This window comes from Eriocheir sinensis, chromosome 1 (assembly GCF_024679095.1).
Source record: "Eriocheir sinensis breed Jianghai 21 chromosome 1, ASM2467909v1, whole genome shotgun sequence".
In the NCBI taxonomy this organism is placed as follows: Eukaryota; Metazoa; Arthropoda; class Malacostraca; order Decapoda; family Varunidae; genus Eriocheir; species Eriocheir sinensis.
This window is the reverse complement of record NC_066509.1, coordinates 744,735-769,646: the sequence shown is the minus strand read 5'-3', so window position 1 is coordinate 769,646 and position 24,912 is coordinate 744,735. Positions and strand designations below refer to the sequence as shown.

The window sequence follows — 24,912 nt, the reverse complement described above, 5'->3', positions numbered from 1 at the left end:
CTTTCATCTCTATTTTCATGACGCTATTCCTGAAACTAATATAGGGCAATACTATTTTAACACGATTCCATTTAGCAAAGCATTTAGCTCATCAGTTCTTCAAGGTGGGTATTTGTGGGTGTAGGTGTGTACGTACGTCCGTAGCCCCCTGTCCGTGTCCTTAAGTATACATATGCACGGGTACGATATGAACTTAAGTCTGTCCGTCCGTCCGTCCGTGAACACTCATCATGCCCCAACTCACTCCCAGCATCACATCACACACCACAGTTATGGACGTCATCCCCTCAGGCACTCACTCAAAAACCCTTCTTCTCAACAGTTTTCCTTCCTTAGTAGCGTAGACAGACAGGCAGACAAGGTGACACATTAGTAGTAACATGTCCATCATATATCACACACCACAGTTATGGACGTCAACCCAACAGTCACTCACTCAGCCCCCCTTCTTCTCAACCCTTCTTCTTCCTTAGTGGCGCAGGCAGACAGGCAGACAAGTAAACAGGCAAGATGACACAGTATTAGTAACTTGTCCATCATATCACACACCACAGCTACGAACGTCAACCCAACAGGCACTCACTCAACCCTCCTTCGTCTCAACCCTTTTTCCTCCTTAGTGGCGCAGGCAGACAAGCAGGCAAGGAAGCAGGCACAGTTGTAGTAGTATTTCCAGAAGGGGTAGGAGGAGAATGAAAGGAAAGTGCTCTGAGAATTCGTCAAGTTCCTCAGCGGTGAAATGAGAAAACTTGTGTGGCCGTTTGGCGGATAGCGGCGTCGGTGGGTTGTTCCATTACAACAGACGCTGGCAGGGGCAAATATACTTGTTCCCATCAGACCCCGAAATAGAAAGAGTGACCTTGGCCTGACCTTTAGTATATAACTGTGTGGGGGAGGCGTGTGTGGGTGGGTGGGTGTGCGTGTGCTGTCTGTCTCTGCACGTCCACCAGTCAACCCAGTCAACTGTGCTTGTCAGAATGTCGATGAATATGCAGACAGACAGACAGACAAATAGGAGAGGATATATATATAGAGAGAGAGGGGTTAGAAACACATAATGAGTAAAGATAATGAAGTAATTATAAAGATCATAGCCGTGAGAGAGATGATATGAGATGGATGATTAAAATGTGAAGGGATGTAATTTCTGGAGTGACGGGAGAAGAGAAGTAGAGAAAGGGGGAGAGAGGGAGAGGGAAAAGAGAGGAGAGCCTGCTAGTGATGGAGGAAAAGAGTTAATAGACTGGAGGGAAGAGGAAGGAAGGTAGGTAAGGAGGGAGGGGAGACTGAACCCGCTGGAAGTGACGGAGAAAAAGGAAAAAGAGGGAGAGAAGAGAGAGAGAGAGAGAGGCTTGAGGTGATGAAAGAGACCCAACCACTTCAAGGCAACTAGACGAGGAGGGTAAAAGCCATTGTTTCCTGTCAACCCGTAGAGAGAGAGAGAGAGAGAGAGAGAGAGAGAGAGAGAGAGAGAGAGAGAGAGAGAGAGCAGGGAGTAGAAAGAGAAAAAAAAGGTAAAATAAGAAAGAGCAAAAGAAAGAAAGAACCAAAAAAAGACATCAGCCGCAAAAAAATAAAATCCCGCTACACGCCTCCGAAAAAAAAAATTCGAGAAGCCAGAAGAGGTCAATATCGGGTAGTAATAGTAATAGTAGTGGTAGTAGTAGTAGTAGTAGTAGTAGTAGTAGTAGTAGTAGTAGTAATAGTTGTAACTTACCACTACAATCATCAATGTCACACCTTCGGCCTCTTCCTCCTTAAGGATTCTCCAGCACAACACCAAAATGTCTTCCGAAGCGAATTATTGTATTTTCTATCCTTCCTCGGCGTCGTAGCTACCGTGTGTGTGTATGTGTGTGCGCGCCCGTGTGAGTTAATGGGTGAACGGGTCGCAGAGGTAATGGCAAGGGGTCCCTCACACAGCCTCTTAAGGGTAAACACACACAAGGAACTTTCATCCCCTTAGTACGGGGCCTTAGGAGAGCTGGTCCATTTTTAACGAAAGTCGTGTAAACAGAATATTTTATCGAGGAACTGGATGTCCACAAGGGATAAAAAGGGATGGAAAAAAAGAGGGGGGGGAGGGAGGTTAAGAGAGAGAGAGAGAGAGAGAGAGAGAGAGAGAGAGAGAGAGAGAGAGAGAGAGGAGAAGAAAGAGAAGGGAAGAATGGAAAGAAAAGAGGAGTAAGAAGAGAAAGAGGGAGATAGGAAAATGACCGAGGAGACAGACAGACAGGCAGACAGACAGACAAAGACATACGGTGGTAGAAGACTCGAGGAAAAGACGTCGGAGAGAGAGAGAGAGAGAGAGAGAGAGAGAGAAAGTAGCAGCGTGTCGGTGTTAATGGCTTTGTCGAGTACCGGATGGAGACGTGTATGTGTCGTCTCTTAAGAATCCTCAGGAGGGAAGGAAAAAGTGGCGGGATGGGATGGAACGAGGCAAAGAAATGTAGTCTGAAAGTAACGAATCAGTAGGAGGAGGAAAGAAAATGTGAAGAAAGAGAATAGTATAAAATTGGGACGAGGGGGGAATGTGAAAAAAGCCAAAGAAACGGAGCCTGAGAGTAACGAAACTGTATGGGGAAAGGAAAGATATACAGTTACATACAGTGAAGGAAAAGAGAATAAAACGGGGGGGGGATGAACGGAGCCGACGATAACCATGGAGTATTAGTGTGTGTGTGTGTGTGTGTGTGTGTGTGTGTGTGTGTGTGTGTGTGTGTGTGTGTGTTTACCTAAGTGTATTTACCTAGTTGTAGTTTTACAGGGCCTGGGCTTACGCTCGTGTGGTCCCGTCTCCATAGCTGTATCTGTCCAGTTTTTCCTGAAAGTTGTGCACACTCTTCGCCGATGCTACATCCTCACCTAGTCTGTTCCAGTGTGTGTGTGTGTGTGTGTGTGTGTGTGTGTGTGTGTGTGTGTGTGTGTGTGTGTGTGTGTGTGTAAAAAAGAGGTTCAGTTGATTAGTCATACCGGAGAAATGAGTTGGTTATATAAATAGTACTCGAGACAAAGCGAAGAACTGCCTGCCTACTCTACATTACCTTCGAATATAGATTGATAAAGCGTCGCCAGGTTAGATATTTCAGTTGTTAAGTCTGTCCTCTGTTATCAAGCTCTCTTTCTCTCTCTCCTTCCAGCGCCTCCCAGATAGCTCGTCCCTTCTTCCTTTCCCCGCCGGTGCTAAGGATCGGAGGCAAAAAGTGAGTGAGTTGTTGCAAGGTTAAAGAGAAGCTGCTGTCACCTGCCTTGCCTTGCCTGCTGCCTCACTCCCTCCGCTGCACTTGATGATAAGAAACGGAATTAAAAGGCATCTAAATAACGTACTGACCTGCTTTCTCTGTCTGTCTCTCTCTCTCTCTCATTTTAATAGCTCCTTCTTTCCTCCTCATCCTTCGTACCTCCCTTCTCATCTCCTAAAATAAATCCCTTCCTCCTCCTCCGCTTTTCCTTCTTCAAATACCTCCTCCTTCCTCCTCCTTTCTTCATAATACCTCTCTTTCCTTCTCCTCCTCCTTCACCTCCTTTTCCCTTCCTCTCTCACGCACACAAACAATAATAGCGTCATGATCTGTAATTCCTCCGCCCTGTTGACCGTTTATTATCATCTCCGAGGAAAAAATAATAAAAGCAGATTAAAAGTGACTGGATATTAATTGCAACAGATTAAACGGATGCTTGGCTCGGCTGCAGCGATACATTAGCTTATTAGACTCACTTCCTTGTCTTGCCTTTCCCCTCTCCCCTTCTCCTCCTCCTCCTACTCTTCCCTACCCCTCACCTTCTCTCCACGCTTTTCCTCCCTCTTCCTCTCCCTCCTTCTCTCTCCTCTGTTCGTCTCCCCTTGCTCTTTCCACTTCTCCTTTCCTTTCCTTCCCTCTCCCCCTTTTCCCTCTCTCCCACTCCTCTCCCTTTCCCTCCTTCCTCTCCCCTTCCCTCCCACTCCGCTTTCCTCCCTCTCCTCTTTCACTCTCCCCCTTTCCCTCCCTGCCCATCCCTTTCCCCCTTTTATCCCTCCCCATTCCCCTTCCTCTCCCCCTTTCCCTCTCCTCTTCCCCTCCTTCCCTCCTCTCCTCCGCACTCTTGCTCATCTCCCGCTTAATTTCAGCCAAACATTTAATTAAAGTTACGTTATCTTACGTGTGGATGTCGCTTAATTTGGGGGGAATTAATGGCAGAGTGGTGGCCGCGTGCAAACGGCTCTGTTGGTGGTGGTTGTTATAGTGGTGGTGGTGGGGGTGACTGTGGTGTGTGAGAATGGTAGTGGGGATAAAAGCTGTAGTGGTGGTGGTGGTGGTGGTGGTGATAATCGTAGTGATATTATAGTAGTGGCAGTAGTAGTAGTAGTAGTAGTAGTAGTAGTAGTAGTAGTGGTGGTTGCAGTAGTGGGAGGAGGAGGAGGAGGAGGAGGAGGAATAATATTAGTAAGAGGAGGAAGAGGAGGAGAAAGAGAAAAAGGAAAAGAAGGAGAAGGAGGAGGAGGGTAGTAGAAGTAGTAGTAGTAATAGAAGTAGTAATGCTAAGAAAGTAGTAGTAGTTGTAGCAATAAAAACAGTAGCAGTAGTAATAGTAGCAGTAAAAGCGGTAGTAGTAGTAGTAGTAGTAGTAGTAGAAGTAGTAGCAGCAGTAGTAGAAGGAGGGCTTACACACACACCACCGCGGAACACACTCTCCCGGATAAACCAATAAGATAAACGAGAGCGCGGAAACAATAGACTCGCCCAAACAGATACAAATGGAGCCCCGCCGAGGTGCGCTTTTTCGCTATTCCAATTGAAATTCAAAAAGGCCGACTAACTGGAGGAAAGAGATGGGAAGGAGAGGATAGGAGATGAACGAGAGGAAACGAAGGAAAAGGAAAGGAAAGGAAAGAGGAAGAAAGAGAGGTAGTATTAGGAAGAAGGAAAGGAAAGGAGAAGATAGGAGATGAATGGGAAAGGAATGAAAAGGAAAGGAGAGGAGAGGAAAGGGAAGGAAAGGAAAGGGAAAGAAAGGGAGGTAGTTTTAGGAAGAAAGAAAGATGGAGGGAAGAGGAAAAGGAAAAGTTAGTAATATGAGAGAAAGAAAGGAAAAGGGGACGAAGAAAGGAGAATTAGAAGAAGAGAAAGAAGGGAAAGACGAGAAGGAGGAGAGTATTAGCAAAACAGAAAGAAGGAAGCAAAACAAACCAAAACAAAATAAAAACTACAAAAAAACGTTGCCAATTCACGAGGGAGCCGCAAACGATGACAAGCGGGATGATGAACGAGCGGCCCGAACCTAAAAGCTCCTTCAATAGGCTCTGGACCTCTGCTAATGCTGGCGCTTCCCTTCCGCGACTGGCTAACCGAAGAGAGATTTTAAGCGATGCAGCAACCTTGATGGGGCTGATTTAAAGCCTAATAACCCTTGATTTATGAGATGAGAGAGAGAAAGTGCATGTGTGTGTGTGTGTGTGTGTGTGTGTGTGTGTGTGTGTGTGTGTTTCTTTGCCTCTTCCTGTCTGTCTGTTTCTCTGGGTCTCTGTCTATCTCTGCCTGTCTCTTCCTCTAGTCTAACCTTTCTTCTGTATCGTGAATCGAAAGAAACACTCATTAGGACCCGACTGATCTCCTTTTTGGACTTTGGGAATAGTTGTTGTGAAAGGTGGAAGCGTCTGAGAGTACCAACCTTAGTGCCCTTCCCTTCCTCTCTTCTCTCTCTCTCCGCCTCTCACATCAACTATTTCCAAAAGCCGAAAGGGAGATCAGTCGGGTTCAAATGAGTGTTTTTTTAGGTTCAGGGTACGGAGGAAGAGTCAGACTACCACAAGAGTCCTAAAACTACCCTTGGAAATGCCACGAAATCTTACGAAAGCCCAGTCAAATATGTGGAAAACTTGGACGCCGAAATGTTTCAGAATATAACTCTTTGTGCCTTTCTCTTCTCCTCCTCTCTCCCTGCCATGCTACTGGTACTATAGGGAGTCCGCCCCGCCCCGCCCCGCCCTCTCTCCTGGTAGCTTCGTCTCTCGTGGATATTGTGTTGCACGCTCTCCAGGGACACCACGCGACACTCTTTTTCTTCCGCGTCCTCACCTGAATATTTCGCGGTCCAAGGTACGAAGCAACAAAAATAAAGCCCTGGAATAAGACGCCACTAGTCTCCTCTCTGGTTCACTTGAGGTCTTCCCCGCAACAAAACAAGACAAGCTCTTCTTCTCCTTCCTCGCCGCCGTTCTTACCGGAATATTTCGTGTTCCCGATTGTGCTGATACAAGGGACTCAGCGAACCTAGGCAAAAAAAGTGGTACGTGGGCGTTTTGATCGCCTTTGAGCCCCGCAGCGATATTTGATTAATCTCACACGACCGCCAACAACAACAAACAGGGTATTATTCCACGTCGTTTTTAAGTAATGTCTATATCGTTCAGTCGCTACGCCTCTCCGCCCAAGGTACAAAGAAACAAGAGTAAAAATACGATTAGATTCTATTATTTTTCTCCATCTTAAGTTCCCCTTCCCTTACTTGCATACGACGGAGACGAGCACCGAGGCCACGCGCAGCTGTTGTGTAGGCCTCAAAACTTTACTCTTAATTTCTGTTTTGTCGCTACGTCTCTTCCCCCAAGGTACAAAGAAGCAAAAAATATGAACACTATCAGATTCAAGTATATTTCAGGTTTATTTTGGGTTCCCAGAGAGCTCGGTCAGGTAACCTCCGGCTTTAACGAAGCTTCAGAGGCGTCCAGGTGACCCAAGCGCCCCGACCGGTGTCTCCAGGGACCGTGTGGGAGGCGTGAACGTTAATGATTATAGAAGAGACGCGGCGGCGGCTACCCGGGGCGGTGTGTCGGCGGAAAATAATACTTTGGATGCTCGCGCTGAGGAGAAAGAAGGATGAGGCGTCAGTGTGTAATGTATGCCGGGGAGGACAAGGGTTCGAGCCCCACCTGGAAGACCGAGGGAGGGCAGGAGAGGAGGTAGGAGGGAGTGAAAGGAGAGAAGAGAGGGAGGGAACGAAGTAAAGAGAGGGAGGTAGAGAGGGAATTTGATAAGCGGGGAGGAGGGAAAGAGGAGGAAGGAAAGGAGAGAAAAGAAGAAGGGAACGAAGGAAAGAGAGAGAAGAAGGGAGAAAGGGAATAAAAGGAAGGTAGAGAGGGAATTTGATAGGTGGGGAAAAAGGAGGAGAAAGAGGAGGTTAGAGAAAGGGGAAGAGGAAGAATATGATAAGCGGGGAGGAGGGAAAGAGAGAAAGAGAAGGAAGGGGGAGGGATAAAAGAGAGTGAATGGGGAGGGAGGGAGGGAGAGGAGGGAGGAGATGGATGTTTCCGCGTAGGAGCTGATGGGGAAAAGCGGGTCTTGGGCGAGGAAGAAGGAGGGGAAGAGTTTCCTCGTAAAGATGTGCTCATATTGTATTTTCCTTGCCTCGCGTTTCCTTATGTTCGTGTTTCTTGCTTCTCGTCTCCCTCTGTTTAGTTTTCTTTCTATTCATTCTTTCAGTTTTTTTAATAATTCTTCGTTTCCTTTTATTCGTGTTTCTTGCTTCTCGTCTTTCTCTGAGGTTTCTTTCTCCTCTTTCTTTCATGTTTTTAGTAATTCTTCGTTAAATTTTATTCGTATTTCTTGCTTCTCGTCTTTCTCTGAGGTTTCTTTCTTTCTCCTCTTTCTTTCAGGTTTTTAGTAATTCTTCGTTAACTTTTATTCGTGTTTCTTGCTTCTCGTCTTTCTTTGAGGTTTCTTTCTTTCAGTTTTTTAGTAATTCTTCGTTAACTTTTATTCGTGTTTCTTGCTTCTCGTCTTTCTCTGAGGTTTCTTTCTTTCTCCTCTTTCTTTCAGGTTTTTAGTAATTCTTCGTTTCCTTTTATTCATATTTCTTGCTTCTCGTCTTTCTTTGAGGTTTCTTTCTTTCTCCTCTTTCTTTCAGGTTTTTAGTAATTCTTCGTTAACTTTTATTCGTGTTTCTTGCTTCTCGTCTTTCTCTGAGGTTTCTTTCTTTCTCCTCTTTCTTTCAGGTTTTTAGTAATTCTTCGTTAACTTTCACTCATATTTCTTGCTTCTCGTCTTTCTCTGAGGTTTCATTCTCCTCGTTCTTTCAGGTTTTTAGTAATGCTTCGTTCCCTTTTATTAATGTTTCCTGAACCTCGTCTTTCTCTGAGGTTTCTTTTTTCTCTTCCTTCTTTTAGCTTTTTAGTTCTCCCTTCTTTCCTATGTTCGTGTTTCTTGCTTCTCGTCTTCTTCCTCTGAGGTTTGTTTCTTTAACTTCGTGTTTTATATATATTCATTCTTTTAGTTCCTTTTTTCCCTTCCTTTCTTCTTTTGTTTAATTTTCCTTCTTTCGTTTTTTATTGAGTTTCTTCTCCTTTTCTTGCTCTCCTACGCATCCATGATCCTTCTTTCATCCTCCTCTTCACCCCTCTTCCTCCTCCTCTAGCTCCTCCTCCTTTTTTCTTTTCTTTTCTTTTTTTTCTTTTTTTTTTTGTTTTCTGTTCCTTATATAAGTGTTTTTTCTTCGTTTTTCTCTTCTTTTTCTTTATTTTCAACGTCATTCTATTTCCTTCTTTCCATACACTTCTTTCGCTTCAGCAAAACCTGATCCTCCTCCTCCTCCTCCTCTTCCTCTCTTCCTCCTCCTCCTCCTCCTCCTCCTCCTCCTCTCTTCCACCTCCTCCTCCTCCTTCTCCTCCTCCTCCTCCTCCTCCTCCTCCTCCTCCTCTTCTTCCACCGCCTCCAGCAGACAGGTGTCCCAAGGTGGCTATTGAGCACGGCAGACCCAGCAGTCACGGCTATCGGCGAACAGGCGGTGAGAGGAGGAGGAGGAGGAGGAGGAAGAAGAAGAGACGGAAGAGGAAGAGGAGGAGGAAGAGGCTTTGTTGAGAAGGGAAAGAAGTGTATCAACCAACCACGGGGTGTCCTGGAATATACTCATTGTGATTCCCACTGAGAATTACCCTAAATGACCACCTAAACCTAACCTGACCTGTTCAAGAGTGGGCGCCGCATACCCGTACAGAGAAGGGAAGCACGTGCCCGGAGTGTTCACATTGTCTTGCACGGGAGCGGTGGAGTAGTGTAAACGCGGCTGGCTGTGTCCGTAGAGTTTTCACGGCATTGTTTGAGACCCGCGCTGCCCGTAACACACTATTCACTATGACACTGGGAAGTTAATAGTATTCTGGTGGAGGTTTTGATAATGTGACTTCAGTTAACCTCTCTGCTGGTACTAAACGTGGCAGGAGATTTCCCACGACTATTATTGTTAGTGAAATGAATGTAAAGATTGTGTGTGTTGCCGAACGGAGTAGATATGTTCAGAGCTGTTATTTTTAGCTTGCAACGATGAATAGTGCAAGTAAGCTAGGGGAATGTAGTCTCTCTCTCTCTCTCTCTCTCTCTCTCTCTCTCTCTCTCTCTCATTCCCGTCAGCCGACAATTTACATGAGGCAACAATTCACGCTAAATAATTTCTCCTCTCTGAGTGCTAAGATTAGAAACTCTTCGTCTATTCCACAAAGACTAGAAATTACTTCCCATTCATGCAAGTAACTGGGAATAGAAGGACAGGACAGGGCAGGACACACACCCTTTTAAACGTCAATATGTGGGAAAAGTCTTGAGGTACGCCAGAGGTACGCCAAACACAATGATTTCTGGTGGAGAGAGAGAGAGAGAGAGAGAGAGAGAGAGAGAGAGAGAGAGAGAGAGAGAGAGAGAGAGAGAGAGAGAGACTTTGTGTGTGTATGTTTGTAGCACCTCAACGGACGAAGAAAAGGAAGGCAGCAGCAAGTGTCGTAGCTATGTGTGTTAGGTACATAGAATTTACGGCGTCTGTAAAGCGTTCATTCAGGCAGAGAAATTGCAGTGCGTAGAGTAAACAAGGAAGGAGGATTTTAACTGAATTACGCTGGTTCTATTTTGGCCGAGAGAGAGAGAGAGAGAGAGAGAGAGAGAGAGAGAGAGAGAGAGAGAGAGAGAGAGAGAGAGATTATTGGTGAACATTATATTTATTTTTTTGTTTATTTTTAAGGTTAGAATAAATAAAATACGTTAACTTTATCTCTCTCTCTCTCTCTCTCCCACCCCCTTTATTTATGTATGGGGTAACTTCGTGTTTATGTGCTTGTCTAGACGTATGGATTGTAGTATTGCCAACAACTCTCTGTACCCTGCAACTTAAGGTCCCGTACGGTTTTTTGCCTGAAATGCTTCAAGTAGTCTTCGCAAATGTTAGGTCCCGTACGTTTTTTTTCCCGGAATGCTTCAAGTAGACTCTGCAAATGTTAGGTCCCGTACGGTTTTTGCCCGGAATGCTTCAAGTAAAAACCAGCGATTCCGGAAAAAGAAACCCGAATTTCCAGGAATAAAGGAAAACCGAATATTCTGAGTATAAAAGAAACTTGTTATTGAAATATGTATAAGTAAGGAAATTTTCTGGATATCAGGGAAGCAAAAATATATTGCACGTACGTTTTTTTGCCGTGAATTCATGACGCGATATTTCGTAACGCCAAAAAGTGTGTGGTAGATGAAAGGAAAAAAGAAGGGCGTTTGTACCGTCATCATTCTCGCCTCAGACCAAAAACAAGAGTTGTTTTAGGTCCGCTGCACTCTTAGCATCGAATATTTCAAGGATTTATACTTAGAGGAGAGAAAAAGAGAGAGAGGAAGAAGAGGACGAGAAATAGTACAATTATGATAGAATTGCAATAATGTTAAATCATTCTCTCTCTCTCTCTCTCTTCAATATTCCTCGCTGTACTCACAAAAAAGTTTACTCTTGAGGGAACGAGGGACAGAAATCAATGGTAAAGGTGTTAAGAGGGACAAACAATGGAGAGAGAGAGAGAGAGAGAGAGAGAGAGAGAGAGAGAGAGAGAGAGAGAGAGAGAGAAGAAAGGAGGATGGATAATCAATGCACTAACTCTCACACACACACACACACACACACACACACACACAGATTGCAAGGTAGAGAAAAAGTGCAAAAGACTAATGGAGAGAGAGAGAGAGAGAGAGAGAGAGAGAGAGAGAGAGAGAGAGAGAGAGAGAGAGAGAGAGAGAGAGAAAAATGATACAGAAAGTGACACAGAGACATACAGCGGAAAAAAATGGAAGGAAGGAAGGAAGGAAACAAGAGCAGATATGACCAAGGGAAGGGAAGGGAAGGGAAGGAAGGAAGAGAGAGAGGAAAGAGCACGAGCCTGTAAAAAGCGTGAGAGAACAGGAGAGGGGAAGCGTGTGGGACAAGGTAAGGGAACAGACCGAGAGAAAACGGACAGTGGACAATAAACGCGAAGTGGAGGAGGGACTGAAGAAAAAATGAAAAACGAAAACGTGGGTGAGGAAGACAGACGAAGAGGGGGAGGAGGAGGAGAAGGACTGCATCAGCAATATTCGAAGCAGGAAGGAAGGAAGGAAGGAGAGAGAGGGAAGGCAGCTGAGCAAATCGTAAATCGTGAGAGAGAGAGAGAGAGAGAGAGAGAGAGAGAGAGAGAGAGAGAGAGAGAGAGAGAGAGAGAGAGAGAATAAGAAATACAGTATAAGAGGAAAGGAGTAAGTGGAATTGGTGGTGTGGAGGAGGAGGAGGGGGAGGAGGAGAGAAGTTCGAGGTAACATTCCATTGCTAGAGAAGTCATGGAAGGAGGAGGAGGAGGAGGAGGAAGAAGTGGAAGAGGAAGAAAAGTTGGAAAAAGGAGAGAAAGAAGATCAAAGTCGAGAAGTGAAGAAAAAAAGAAGGAAATAAAAGGAAAAGAAGGAAGTGGAATTCGGGGAAGAGAAAAATGAAAATAAGGTAGTAAGATAAAGATTAGAGGTTAAGAAGATAATAAAAGAGGAAAAGGAACAAAAGAAGGATTAGAGAGGAAAGATAAAAGAAAGAAGAAAGAGGAAGAGGAGGAAAAAAATAAGACAGAAAAGAGAAGGAGGTGGAGATAGATAATTCAGAGGAGAAAGAAGAAGAGGAGGAGGAGGAGGAGGAGAAAGAAGGAAAAAGAGGAAGAAATATAGTTAGAAAAAAAATTCGTTCGATTACTGCAGAAGTCTTGTAATCGACTTTGTGTGTGTGTGTGTGTGTGTGTCACCTGCTCCCTGTTGGTCTCCTCGTCCTATTTATTTTCTTTATTCTTTCTTTTTCTTTCTCTATTTTTATTTTCATGTTTTTTTCTTTCGTTTTCTTTTTTTCTTTTTTTTTTTTGTGTGAGGGGAAACGACACACACTTCCTGGTTATCTCTCTCTCTCTCTCTCTCTCTCTCTCTCTCTCTCTCTCTATCCCCCCTCCTTCCTTCTCCTCTTCCTCCCTGACAAACGAAAGCAGAAGGGTTACCTGGGCGGGAAGTCAAAATTACAGGTGTGTGTGTAGGTGATTACGAATGTGAGGTGTTTATAGCAGTGAGGGAAGGGTGGCGAAGGTGATATGAACGAGGGAGGGAGAGAGACACAGAGAGAGAGAGAGAGGGGGGGGGGGAGCGAAGGTAAGGGAAGGAAAAGGGAAGGATAGGGAGGAGTAATGAACGAGAGAGAGAGAGAGAGAGAGAGAGAGAGAGAGAGAGAGAGAGAGAGAGAGAGAGAGGCAGTGAGGCCGTATAATATTAGCGCAAGGAGAGGAGAAATGAGAGAGAGAGAGAGAGAGAGAGAGAGAGAGAGAGAGAGAGAGAGAGAGAGAGAGAGAGAGAGAGAGAGAGAGAGAAAGTTGGGAAGGAAGGAGGGAGAGAGAAGAGTAGAGAGATTGAAGGAAGAATGAGAGGAGGAGGAGGGATAGGAGGAAGGCGAAAGTAATATTAGGCGAGTGTTATCAAGAGGAGAAGGAGGAGGAGGAGGAGGAGGTGGTAGGACGTGAGAGGGAAAACTAATGAAAAGACAAAAGAGAGAGATAGACAGACACAAGGAAAGAGAGAAAGCGCCATGTAATAAATAAGACTGAAAAAAGAAGTATAGATAAAAAAAAAAGTTAAAGGAAGAAAACAAAAGGAGGAAACAAGAAAAAGAGAAGAAAGACGTATTAAAAGACGAAAGAAGAGAAAGAAAGAAGGAACAGAGGGAACGGGAAAGAAGGAAGGGGAGAGGAACACAAATTGAAGAGATGAGAGAAAAAAAGGAAAAGGAAAAATATGATGAAAACGTAAAGAACAAGAAAATGAGGGAAGCAAGAAGAGGAATTGTATTTTTTTTCTATTTATTTATTAGACTTTTTTCTCATTGTATTTTTTTCATGTTTTATTTTTTTATTTTGTTTTCAGTTTTATATTCATTTTTTCATTTGTTTATATTTATTATTTCCTTGATTTTCTATTTAATTTTGTTAGTTTTTTGTTTATATATTTTTGTGTTTATTTTTCTCTTGAGCTGCTTCCTTAATTAACCGCAAAAAAAGGAAAAGATGGAGGTGTTTACGTAGCTTCAAATAATCATCTTCATTTGCTCAGCAGATTCTTCCTTCCTTCCTCCTCCTCCTCCTCCTCCTCCTCCTCCTCCTCCTCCTCCTTCAATTACTTTCTTCCCCGCCTCGCACGTCATCCACGGAGCAGAATATCCTAATACGTTGTCTTAGGATTAAACTTTTTTCCTCTTGTCTCGTTTATAAGCTTGGCAGGAATTAGTATTTTTTTCCTACCCTTGGCGTCTTGTACCATCGTTATTATTACCATTATTATCTCGTCTTGTATGTAATGAACGTGAGAAACGAGAGGAAAAGAAAAAAGCGAAATAATACGTGATAGAGGATGCATTGATGACATGGAGGGAAGGAAAGAAAGACTTAAAGAAGAAAAAATTGGGTTCTAATGAGTTTTTTGAGGTTCACGGCACAGAAGAAGGGTCAGACAACCACCAGGGTCATAAAACTACCCCTGGAAATGCCCAACACAACTCCTACGAAAGCCTTGTCAGATATGTGTGCTTGGGCGCCGAAATGTTGAAGAATATGACCCTCTAGGAGCAACGCCTCGTGGAACTACTCGCTTAACCCATTACGAGATGGAGGCAAGTGATTATTACCCCCACCAACGCACGCCTCAGCACACACACCTACATTCTCTCTCCCACGCTCACACCTACGCTGTCTTGTCTCTTAAACAGTTCGGCGCCTAAGCACACATCTGACAAGGCTTTCGTAGGAGTTTGGGGCATTTCCAGGGGTAGTTTTATGAGCCTTCTTCTGTACCATGAACCTGAAAAAAGACTCATTAGAGCCCGACTGATCTCCTTGTTGGCCCCTTGGAAATAGATGATGAGGGGTGGAAGCGCTTGACGATACCGACCTTATATAGTTCCTTTCTCCTCCTCCTCCTCCTCTTGTCCGCGTCTCTAGGAACTGTAAGATTGCTCACATTCTTCCCCCCACTCACACACCTACACTGCCTCCTCTCTTCTCCTCCTTGCTTGCCCATGTTGATAATCCCACACTGTCCTCCACATATGCCATCGAAATCCTCAGAATCCCCAGTCCCATCCTCCCCCTCCTCCTCCTCCCCCCCTCCCCCCTCTCTCCCTCCCTTTTATTCGTCTTCTGCCCACGCCTCCAGAAACTAAGATCACCTATGCCTTAGAGAGAGAGAGAGAGAGAGAGAGAGAGAGAGAGAGAGAGAGAGAGAGAGAGAGAGAGAGAGAGAGAGAAGCAAGAAAAGGAAGAGAAGAAAGAAGAAAGAAATAAAGAGTGGAAAAGATAGAAAAAAGAAAGAAAAGAGAGAGAGAGAGAGAGAGAGAGAGAGAGAGAGAGAGAGAGAGAGAGAGAGAGAGAGAGAGTATAGGTCAGCCTAACGCGCCCTGACCCCCTTCAACCTTATGTAAACAAATGAGCCACGTGCCGCGATGGCCCCATAAATATGATGAACGCCGGGCCTACACCACTACGACTCTCCTCCTCCTCCTCTTCTCCCTCCTCCTCATCTTCCTCCCTATCTCAGTTTTCCTTCTCTCTCTCTCTCTCTCTCTCCCTTTCTTCGTTTTCTTCTTCTCCAGTTCTTCCTAATGTTACTTTTGCTCATTTTCTTCCTCCTCTCTATCTCAATTTCTCCTTCTTCTCTTCCTCCTCCCTACTCATCTTTCTCCTCATCCTCCTCCAACTACCACTACTGCTACTACTGTTATCACATCTACTACCACTCCATCTTTATCATTCTGCTCCTCCTCCTCCTCCTCCTCCTCCTCCTCCTCTTTCAACTACCACTATACTGCTACTACTATTATCACAACTACTGCTACTCAATCACCTTTATCATTTTGCTCCTCCTCCTCCTCCTCCTCCTCCTCCTCGTTCCCTCCATCGCTTCTCCCTGATCCATATCTTATCGCACACCATCTCCCCCTCCATATATTTATTCCACCCTCTTGTCCAGGGATAATACATTCCATCTTTCAGAGCAGAGGACGAGAAGGAGAGAAAGGCTAGTAGGTCTTTACATAGTTACATATAGACACCTACATGCCTCATATACTCTTCTGTGACGTTATACATATCCTTCCAGGCCTTGCACGTGAGATAAGGTTGCTGCTGGGCTACTCAACTCAAGACCAGCCGCCACAAATTCACTCAAGGGAAGAAAAATCAAACCACCAATCACTCGGCGCTTCAGACAAAAGATCATGATGCTTCGGTCGTCGCCTCGAAGCACTACGTCGGTGAGCACCAGTGGTCAGTTACCCTCTGCTGCCAGAGGAGAGTGGAAGTGCTGATGACTCCCGAGGCCATAGACGTAGATCCAAGCTGGTAAGTCGTCCTTATCCGTTTGATTTAGTAACTGTACAGCATCCCTGGTGGTGTGTATGTCAGGACACCCAGGTTGGTATTGTCAGACAAGGCCAGATAGATCAATCGGGTTTTCATGAGTTTTTTTTAGGTTTGAAGTACAGAAGGGTCAGCCTACCACCAGGGTCATTACACTACCTACCCCTGGGAATGCTTATAACTCTTATGAAAGCCTTGTCAAATGTATGTGCTTTAAGAATATGACCTTTATTGTGCAGACTTTGATAAAGCAGGATCCAGGATCATTGAGTTAAGGTTGAACTGCCCCTCATTCCCATGGGAGGGAAGCTGGGTGACACACACGGGCGGGATTGTTTGCAGTGACCCCGCGCCTGGATATGAAATAAACTCCCTCCTTCAGGGGTTCAGTGCTTCATGACTGACTCATTTAACCCTTAATTAAAGAGCGGGCTTGTTTTGCTGTGCCTGTCCTCCCACACGGGCCTAGTCTTTGAAAAACATACCTCAATTCAACCTTTTATATCTTTACTTCTACTTACCTCACATGACTGAATGAAGTATCATTGTAAAGTACATACCCTTAACTGTCCTTTGACGTTAATTTGAATACTATATAACCATTGCTAGAGCTAGTACGGAATATTGAATTAGGATCACTGAAAACTTATCATTATAGACAGTTTTCCACCCCTAGTGGACTTCCCTTCTATGATTTAGTAATGAAAAGCATAACTTTTATACAGTTTATGTGAACCACACTTTAAAAACTTTACTTCAGGGCCTTCTTGATGCCCTTGATGGGTGCTGAGGTCAAAGGGCCCCCATCTTGTGGTTGAAATTCACTGGAAGGTGATAAGAGGTGGGATGTCTAGCGGACACCTTCTCAAAGCTAACACAAGGCATGCACTGACAAATAATTAGTCAAGGGAGCATGGCTGGGTATTATTTGAAAGAAATTAACATGCTTACTCAGAAGCAATTAAAATGTTCTGTGTACTTAGTTAAGTGAATTTAGTACTTGACTTGCAACCTTTTTTGCTGTGCTGCCACACTTTCTCCATTTATGGTCTTGCATTTCTTTATCTTTCTTAATATTGAGCGAACAAGTAATGCATTAACTAAGGGAGACATACTGTTGGTTTCTGCACCTCAAATTTTTTAAGTGTTTTTTGGTGCAATTGTTTAGGATTTTAATAATACACAGAATAAAATTTCTTCACTTCCGAAGTTGGTGTATTATATAGTTGGTACAAACAGCATAATCTACACATATGTAGATAGCATAATATACAACCTTGTTTAAACCTTTGGTTTCTATATATAAAGGTGTGCTTCACAAGCACAGATTCTCTAATACACTTCATACTGTATCAAAACTTCAGCCTGTCACTGTGAAATGGGAAAAATTACACTGTCTTTTGTCTTCTATATGTGGAGTTAGTATTTACAGTCTAAGGTACACAAAATAGTGTCGGACGCACTGCACTGACGTTGAGCTTCAGAAATCAGGACTATCATTAACCTAATCTTTGGTGTTCTCCAGTGTGTCTACGGACTACAGTATACACAAAGCATAGCTATACAAGGGCCATATATTTCACACTATACAGGGAATAAAGAATTCTGTTTGTAACCTATACAGAATAAAGCTTCTGTTCTGTTCTCTAGGATATCTTTGTGAAATTATACAATTTTATCTATTAAAATAGCTTAAACTTTTTTTGAACAATATAGATCTAGCTTGAAGGGTTAAAACCGCACTAAGTAACCTTACTGATGTCATAGTGTTCAAATGAAGAGGTAATTTAATGTTTCAGCCAATGCTTAAGTAAAGGAACTCACTACCTTCACTGGCAACTGGAATGATAAAAAAAATCTAAAGCACTTGGAGGAGGAGGAGTGATTGAGTTTGACAAAGTGGTGAATCTGTACAAGGATATAATGCTTGTGACTTGTACAAAACTTGGACATTGAAACCAGTCTGCACCTCGCATGTCCTGCACAGGAATCACTCCTGTCTGTCGGGACATGCCAGGTCAGCTGAGAGCTCATTCTCTTTTGGTGCGACCATTTACTGAGATTGGAACAGGAAATATTAGTTTTCATTGAAAACTTGGACTGTCAAAATGGGTGAATAAAAGAGAATGATGAACTTGTACTCAAATGCCCAGCTCAAACACAAACTGTTTGTGTTCTACAATTTGAACACTAAAACTTTTATTTTATTATATTCAAATTGACACTTTCATGTTTATATAAAAAAAATATCAAGTGTACCATAGAAATGTGACCTTAACGTATTATGTACAACCTTTACTTGGCTCACTGGGAAATGCAAGGACCGAGTGTCAGGGAGGGGGGGGCCGCGAGGGAGGGGCGGATGGCATGGCTCAGCACGAGGAACTCTTGTAGTCAGAGGTGTCGGAGGCATTGCAGGAGTCATTGTGTGGGTCACCAGACAGGTCAGGTTTCAGCTCTCCAGGCCTGAGGAAAGGAAGCATACTAATCACTCACATGCATTTTTGTATTTAAAATATGATTTTTTTTTTTTTTTTTTTTTTTTTTTTTTTCTTAACTGTCAATCTTCCCCAAGCTTTATAACTTTCAAAATAACACAGCTTTGTACACAAAGACCTCCTCAGTTGTATCTCAAGCTACCTTCGTTAACCACAACACTCATTTACAGGGGAGAGTGAATCACCTTGCTGCCCCACAAGTCCCAGCCCCTTGGTACCCCCGCCCCTTACCAAGAAACTGTCACCCTGCCTGCAGCGCTCCACTCACCGTGTGCTGAGGGAGGCGATGGTGCGGATGAGGTGAGTGTTTGCTGTGTCTAAAGCTGCAATCTTCTTTTCCTGAGCATCAATTCTGGCGTCTTTGTGGTGCATCTCTCTCCTCATCATTTCCTGCTCGTGACGAAACTCATGCTCCATCGACACCAGCCTGGGGAGAATAGTTCAGTGTAGAGTGACCAAAGTAATCTTGTGTATCTGTATTGCTAAGCACAGAGGTGTTAAGAAAATGACATATCCACTGCCTATCCATGCCTTACAAAGCATAACTTCTTTTGTACATAAATTACTATGAGATATGTGATATTCACCACTTCTGTGCTGATAATAATACCAAAAGACAAAATTAGGTTCATCAATCACTATCTTTCAGCCATTATTAGTACACAACAGGACAAAGACTCTTCCCAGTGTTGCCAGCTCTCTCTGTGTGATGGTGGTGTTCCCATCTTGCCTGTACAGCTCCTCAAATAATGTCATCCCTCCACCTGGTCCTTAATCTCTTGACTTCTACAGTTTCTGGGTTGCCACTTTGTTATTTTCATTATTTGTTATCGGTTCTACACAGGATATGACCTTCCCAAGTTCATTTCTTATTCTAAACACTCATTAAAATGTCTAAAGATTGTCTCGTCTATTCCATGATGCTCCTCCCTTTGTCTCAGTGTTATTCCCACACTTTTTCTTTACATTCCTCTCTGTGTGCTTTTTGGCTTTCTCTTCAAACATTTTGGGGCTCAAACTCTGTGGGCATCCCTTTGGGATGCCCACAGAGTTCATGGCTTGAGCAAACTGACAGATCCTGGCATGAGGTCTTGGGATGGGAAGGAGACCTGCATGGAGACACCTGGAGGAATCCTTGCATTTGGCATGAAAGGATGGGCGGGGTGACATGCCCCAGGCGTATGCCACACTGATTGACTGATATGCGCTTCATCACATTCTTATTTTTCTTATGTATTTTTCATGGGCTGTGTTTGCACTAAGTGTTGTCCTTTTCTCTCAAGAGATTCATTCGAGAATTATTCATTATCCTATCTATCTATATCTCTGAGACTGCTCCCTCATGGGAACTTCCCTCCAGGGGGTGGCCACAGCAGAAGGGTCTCCATCTCTCCCTGTTCTGGCACTCCCTCTCAGTGTAATGTACAGTCCTGCTACTTCCAACTCTCTCGCCCTATTGATCCACTTCTCAGGTGGTCTTCCCTTGACACCCCCCCCTCAGTCCTTTCCTTATTCACACTTTACAAATTCATTCTTCCCTGTTAATTGATTAATAATTAAACAATTTAACTATGAAAGTGTCACTAAGTTATACTGTTATAGATGAATATGGAGCAAAAAAATGGGCAAAATCTGCTGGAAATATGCTCAAATCCAAAAATATTAGCTAAAATAAGGGTTTTCTAGGGCCTAAAAACTGTACTAAGTCATAACTACCTTGAACAGTGCCCGGAGAAAAAGCACAAGTCTTTGGTTTAAAAAGAAACAATTCGAATCTCCCTTAAGTGTGTATTTAGAATAGTCTTCCAACACAAGGTAATCAGTTCACAGCCAAATAGTGCATATTTTTTACAATCTTAATATTTCATTGAGCCCTAAGCAGGCATGTCCGTGGCCTGTGTCCTCACCTCTCAATAATTACTCTCATTTGGTCTTCCTGTTGGTCCAGGATCTGCTGGGGCGCCAGGCTGTGGGCCAGGAGGTGCTGCTGCTCCTGCCAGCCGTCCCTCGCCCAGCTCCCTGCCCCCGCCCCGCCTGCAACGTTTAGGTCATCCTCGGAGTCATCGTAGCGGTGGGGGGCTCCTCGGAAGTCCTCTCGCTCGCAGGATCTGGAAAGAGAAGGGAGGAGGTGACACCTGAAGGAAGACGTGACTCCTTTTAGTGGAGACATCACGGGCTGGCAGGCATTGATGTGGAGACTGAGCATTCTCTGAGGACCTGGGTGAGACAATTCAAAGATGGCAGAAAAGTAACTGCATTCACGCCCACATTACAGAGGGGGACATATTTTCAGCACGGCAGTCTTTGAAATTCCTCACCCAGTTACTCAAAAATTTCCTTTGTTCAGTGTCTGGCTATATCGAATGGGGGTGTTGATCTGTACAGTTACAAGAATTACTTTGAATAAACTTAAGGGGACATTCAAATTAGTTTCACTTAATCAAAAAGCTTGCAGTCTTTCTCCGGAGGCTTCTTTAGGTAGTTATGACTTAGAGCAATTTTTAGGACCCAAAATCCCCTTTTTTTGCTGATTTTCTAGCAGATGTTAGTCTATAATTCTACTTTTAAAAAATATTGATCATAAAAGTTATGAGAGTTCGTTACTTTGTTTTCACAAAGGTAATATTTTAGTGAATTAACAGGATGAATATAATGACGGAACAAAACACTGAACAATTAGAGAATAGGAATGAAGCGAGAATCATTCATTACAAAACATACATCTAAAGATTCTAAACAACTACAAATAAAGTAAATTAGCAGGATAAAATATAAAGATACACTAAAACAGAGTGAGAATGAATAAAGCAAGCATTATTAATTAGGAAACAGACAACAATTCTTAACAAGTACAAATAAGAAACGGAATTAGGCAAGTCACGTATCCTCAAACTAATAAACGACAGACACCCAAAGTAACAGTAACCCGGGAATTATTATAGAACTCGGGGCGGACGGAGGCCAAGTGAGAGATACAGCAACTCCCTCAATACCTGTAAGTCTTTATTTTAGAGGGAGAGGTGGAGAATATTGGGAAAGGCTTTTATCGTGCAGTGAACTTGTAATGACTTAAGATGATGATATTAAATGTACTCTTATTATAATCATTACCAACCCACTGCAAACATTCTCCACCTCTCTCTGTCTGGTGTTAGCATATGCTCTGGTTTCACCTACTCCTGGTTCTCTCTCTGCCCTGATATCACCAACTATTATTACTAGAACACTGCAAGATAAAAGGTTTCCCACATCTTTCTCTGGCAATGCTCTTAACTTCATCTCCAACAGGTCCTCTCTCTCTGCCCTGACTTCAACGGTTCCGGGGTTGCCACATTTACTGCTATACTCTAAAGGACATTGGAACTATAATTTTTCCCTGTCTAGTCTAGCAGGCACCAGATTCAGCCTCCTCCAAGCCTCCAATGTGTGGCAGGCAGGAGGCAATTGATGGGGTGTGCCACATGCAATACTCTGATACAATTACTGCTATTCCCCTGAAGACTTCGGAACTAAATTTTTTGCCCGTCTAGTCTGTCAAGCACCAGACTCGGCCTACTCCAAGTCTCCAATGTGTGTGGTAGGCAGGAGGCAGTTGAGGGGATGTGCCACATGCAATACTCTGATACAATTACTGCAATGCTCCTGAAGACTTTGGAACTAAATATTTTGCCTGTCTAGTCTATCAAGCACTAGATTCGGGCCTCCTCCAAGCCTCCATTGTGTGGCAGGCAGGAGGCAGCTGATGGGGGTGTGCCACATGCAATACACTGTTACATATGTGAAGGACGAGGACATAATCTAAGGACATGACTCAGTGACAAACTGTATAGAAGGAATTAAATGCATACATAGGAGAGAAATTTCCTTTCTTAGTCCTTGCCAATGTTTATACAAATCTGTTCATAGTGGGTGTTTATCTCTGGGTTTTGGGGTCTGAATGAGGACATAAAATAAAACCTATATTCTATGAGGGAAAGGTTCCATACTCTTCCATGCCAATAAGGAGGAATATGGATGTAGAGATTGACAATTATAATATATATGACATGTTCTAAATTCTATTAAAACCTAGATTTAGCCTCCCATGCTGAAGACACTGTGTATGTAGCCCCATGCCTACACACACCCTGCATGCACCCACCAGGCCCATGCAGACACAGGGCAGAGTCTTACCTGTTGCTCTTTCCTCTCCTGCCACTAACGCTGCGGTCATGGCGCTGCTTGGCTGACCTGAGTTCATGCCTGAGGGCCGGCGAGGGCACCAAGCGGGGGGAGCAGTGGGGGTTGGTGCGGGGTGTGTGCGCCGGTGCGCGCCGGAAGTGAGCGTTTGAGTGTGAGGGAGGGTGCGACTCAGGGGAGGAGTCTGAGGAGGAGGAAGCTGAGCGGCGGTGGCGGGTGCGTCCCCGGCGGAGCGAGGACAGGTCCTCAACGCTCTGGGAGGAGCTGAGGCTGCTGTTTGGGCTCTCTATAGAGGCGACGGCAGCCAGAAAGGGATCATGAGTACCCTTACAGGGATAATTTATAAGCTAAAAAGCAGCAATGGATGACAGTGACACCAGCAAGGGAAACAGACTAAGATTAAATTACCAGGTCAATCAAAAATCAAATTCCACTAAATATCAGTGAGAGCAAAGTTCATGATGAGCTACTATACTGAACAGCAAGGGAGTCTTATGCTGAGTGACATAGGGTTTAATTTACCTTTGGGCTGAGGGACTCTGGGGACATGTCTGGGGGTGCCATGGAGGGAGGCGTGCCCGGCATGTCCCAGATAGGCCGGGTGCATGCCCACGGCGCGGTACTTGGAAGTTTGCTGGTGCAGAGGTGAGGCTGTGGAGGCACACAAGCACATGCAAGCAGGTCAATGAGATGGAATGAACTCGTGGAAGCCTCTTGTTGTACCCGAGTCTGAACTACATATGTGAAGTTTGGGAAGATTTACTGTACACGGCTTCTTCAGGAGTGCAAGCAGGCCTCGGGTTCAACAAGAGCTGTCTGTATGCGGTGAATCATTGTGGTAATCATCATCTCATCATCATCCGTCACCTCACTTACTAAATGACAGATTACATAGACGGTTCACTTATATCTATGGCTGTGATACTCATTTGTGAATAAAACTTTGTTGGTAACTAAGATAACGACCAACCTGTGAAATTTACAGAGAAAACATGAAAAGCCATCAGAGTGAACAATATGAAGATAAGTATTGCTATATTACATATGTTCTAACTAACAAGTAAATTGAAAACAAAGATAAGAATGCCTCAAGAGGTGAAAGAGAGTCAGCATGGTTGTGGATGTACTATGCAGTCAAGTCTTGTATTGAAGCTGTAAAATGTGGATAAGTGACAACTAAGATCCAGACAGACAAAGATGAAAAAAAGAAAAATTAGGCACTGTCAGCTACATACATACAAGAATGCTACAGTCAGGTGGGAGAGTGTTTCTGAGAGTACGTAGTGAAGTCTTGCATTGAAGCTGTGGATAACTGAAGTATAAAGAACGGCATCCACATAGCACATTCACTCCAACCAACACACACACTCAAGTCATCAGTCAGGTGTTTGTGTGTCAAGCAATTCAACTTAAACATAAAAGCCTTGAGCATCAGCATCTTTAGCAATCTGTGTATTATGTGGAATAGCGTCCAAATGAGCCCCGAGAATCACAAGGTTGCCAGGATCACAACAGCCAAAAATTGAGGTTGTGCCAGCAAGGAGTTTCATCAGTTAGGTTTTACAGAGGTGTGTTTTGAGGTTCTAATGATCAAACCAAAGCCCAAAACTGCTTTACTTAACTACATATCTTACTTAATATTTTTTTCTGCCATTTTAATAAGTGGCATTTGCTTCCTGGTGATTTTAAGGAGCTCAGATGGATTGGTATATCTGTAAAAAGCAGAACAAAAAGTGTGGTACAAATCAGCAAAGCATAAAAACAACAGCAGCTACAGTACCTTCACATTTTTTTACTTACAACGAACTGCTAAAAACTGTGAAGGCGGCAAGGAGGAGACAGGTGGAAGGGAGAAGATCGAGAGGAAGACATTTAGATGGAGGGATGGAATTGAGAGAGACATGAGGCAGCTGGGTCTGGACGAAGGAGACGCAGAGGACAGAACATACAAGAGTGGCCGACCCTAGCATGGATTGAGGCAGGGAAGAAGAAGAGAACTGCCAAAAAACAGGCTATTACCTACTGTTTGGGGGACTCTAAGGATGTGTTAAAGCTATATATAAGATAAGGATGTATTGAAGCTACATATAAGAATGAGTTGAAAGACAGGGAGGACCAAGTGTACATGTGGTGTGTCATGGGTGTCTCCTTGGTAAAGTACAGAGTGGGAAAACTTGAGAGACTTAACCCAGGGAAGGAACAGGAACTTAAGAGTATCAGTGAACATGAGTCAGTCAACAGAGAGAGTATGACAAGGACACAGAAGGAAGGAAGGCATATAAGAGGGGAGTGATACACGAGTCACAAAGGAGGTATTTACATAGGAAAGGGACAGTATACTAAAAAGGAATTCCATCTAGCACACCAATGTCAGCAGATGTGTGTGGTATAAGAGAAGGCATCAGAAAAAGTCACAGTACAGAGAATATTTAGGGAGAGAAAATATGATTACAAGGGATGAATTATGGACCTGTCAACCATACCATAGTCGGTGAATATGTAGAGTATAAGAGTAGGTATCAGAAAAAAGTCACACTACAGAGAATATTTAAGGAA

The 24,912-nt window shown here is 43.8% G+C and overlaps 1 protein-coding gene and 1 long non-coding RNA gene across 20 annotated transcripts in view; one reads left to right on the top strand and one right to left on the bottom strand.

Moving 5' to 3' along the window:
* LOC127002094 (uncharacterized) overlaps positions 1 to 20,603 on the top strand; it is a 59,527-nt gene extending 38,924 nt beyond the window's left edge. For 10 of the 16 annotated variants that reach the window (XR_007755977.1, XR_007755838.1, XR_007755791.1 and 7 more), the window contains 3 exons: positions 15,420 to 15,661; positions 18,348 to 18,477; positions 20,126 to 20,603. This is a non-coding gene — a long non-coding RNA (uncharacterized LOC127002094). Of the gene's footprint in view, positions 1 to 3,140; positions 3,204 to 15,419; positions 15,662 to 18,347; positions 18,478 to 20,125 lie in introns of all 16 variants that reach the window. The other 6 variants (XR_007755987.1, XR_007755907.1, XR_007755854.1 and 3 more) reach the window with 1 other exon arrangement.
* LOC127001959 (ras GTPase-activating protein raskol-like) overlaps positions 16,868 to 24,912 on the bottom strand; it is a 40,144-nt gene continuing 32,099 nt past the window's right edge. For 2 of the 4 annotated variants that reach the window (XM_050867269.1, XM_050867337.1), the window contains exons 18-22: positions 22,879 to 23,007; positions 22,351 to 22,642; positions 20,085 to 20,285; positions 18,446 to 18,604; positions 16,868 to 18,145 (exon numbers count right to left, since the gene is read on the bottom strand). In XM_050867269.1, coding sequence (XP_050723226.1) covers positions 18,052 to 18,145; positions 18,446 to 18,604; positions 20,085 to 20,285; positions 22,351 to 22,642; positions 22,879 to 23,007 — 875 coding nt within the window. In that variant the 3' untranslated portion in view covers positions 16,868 to 18,051. Of the gene's footprint in view, positions 18,146 to 18,445; positions 18,605 to 20,084; positions 20,286 to 22,350; positions 22,643 to 22,878; positions 23,008 to 24,912 lie in introns of those variants that run through there. The other 2 variants (XM_050867413.1, XM_050867513.1) reach the window with 1 other exon arrangement.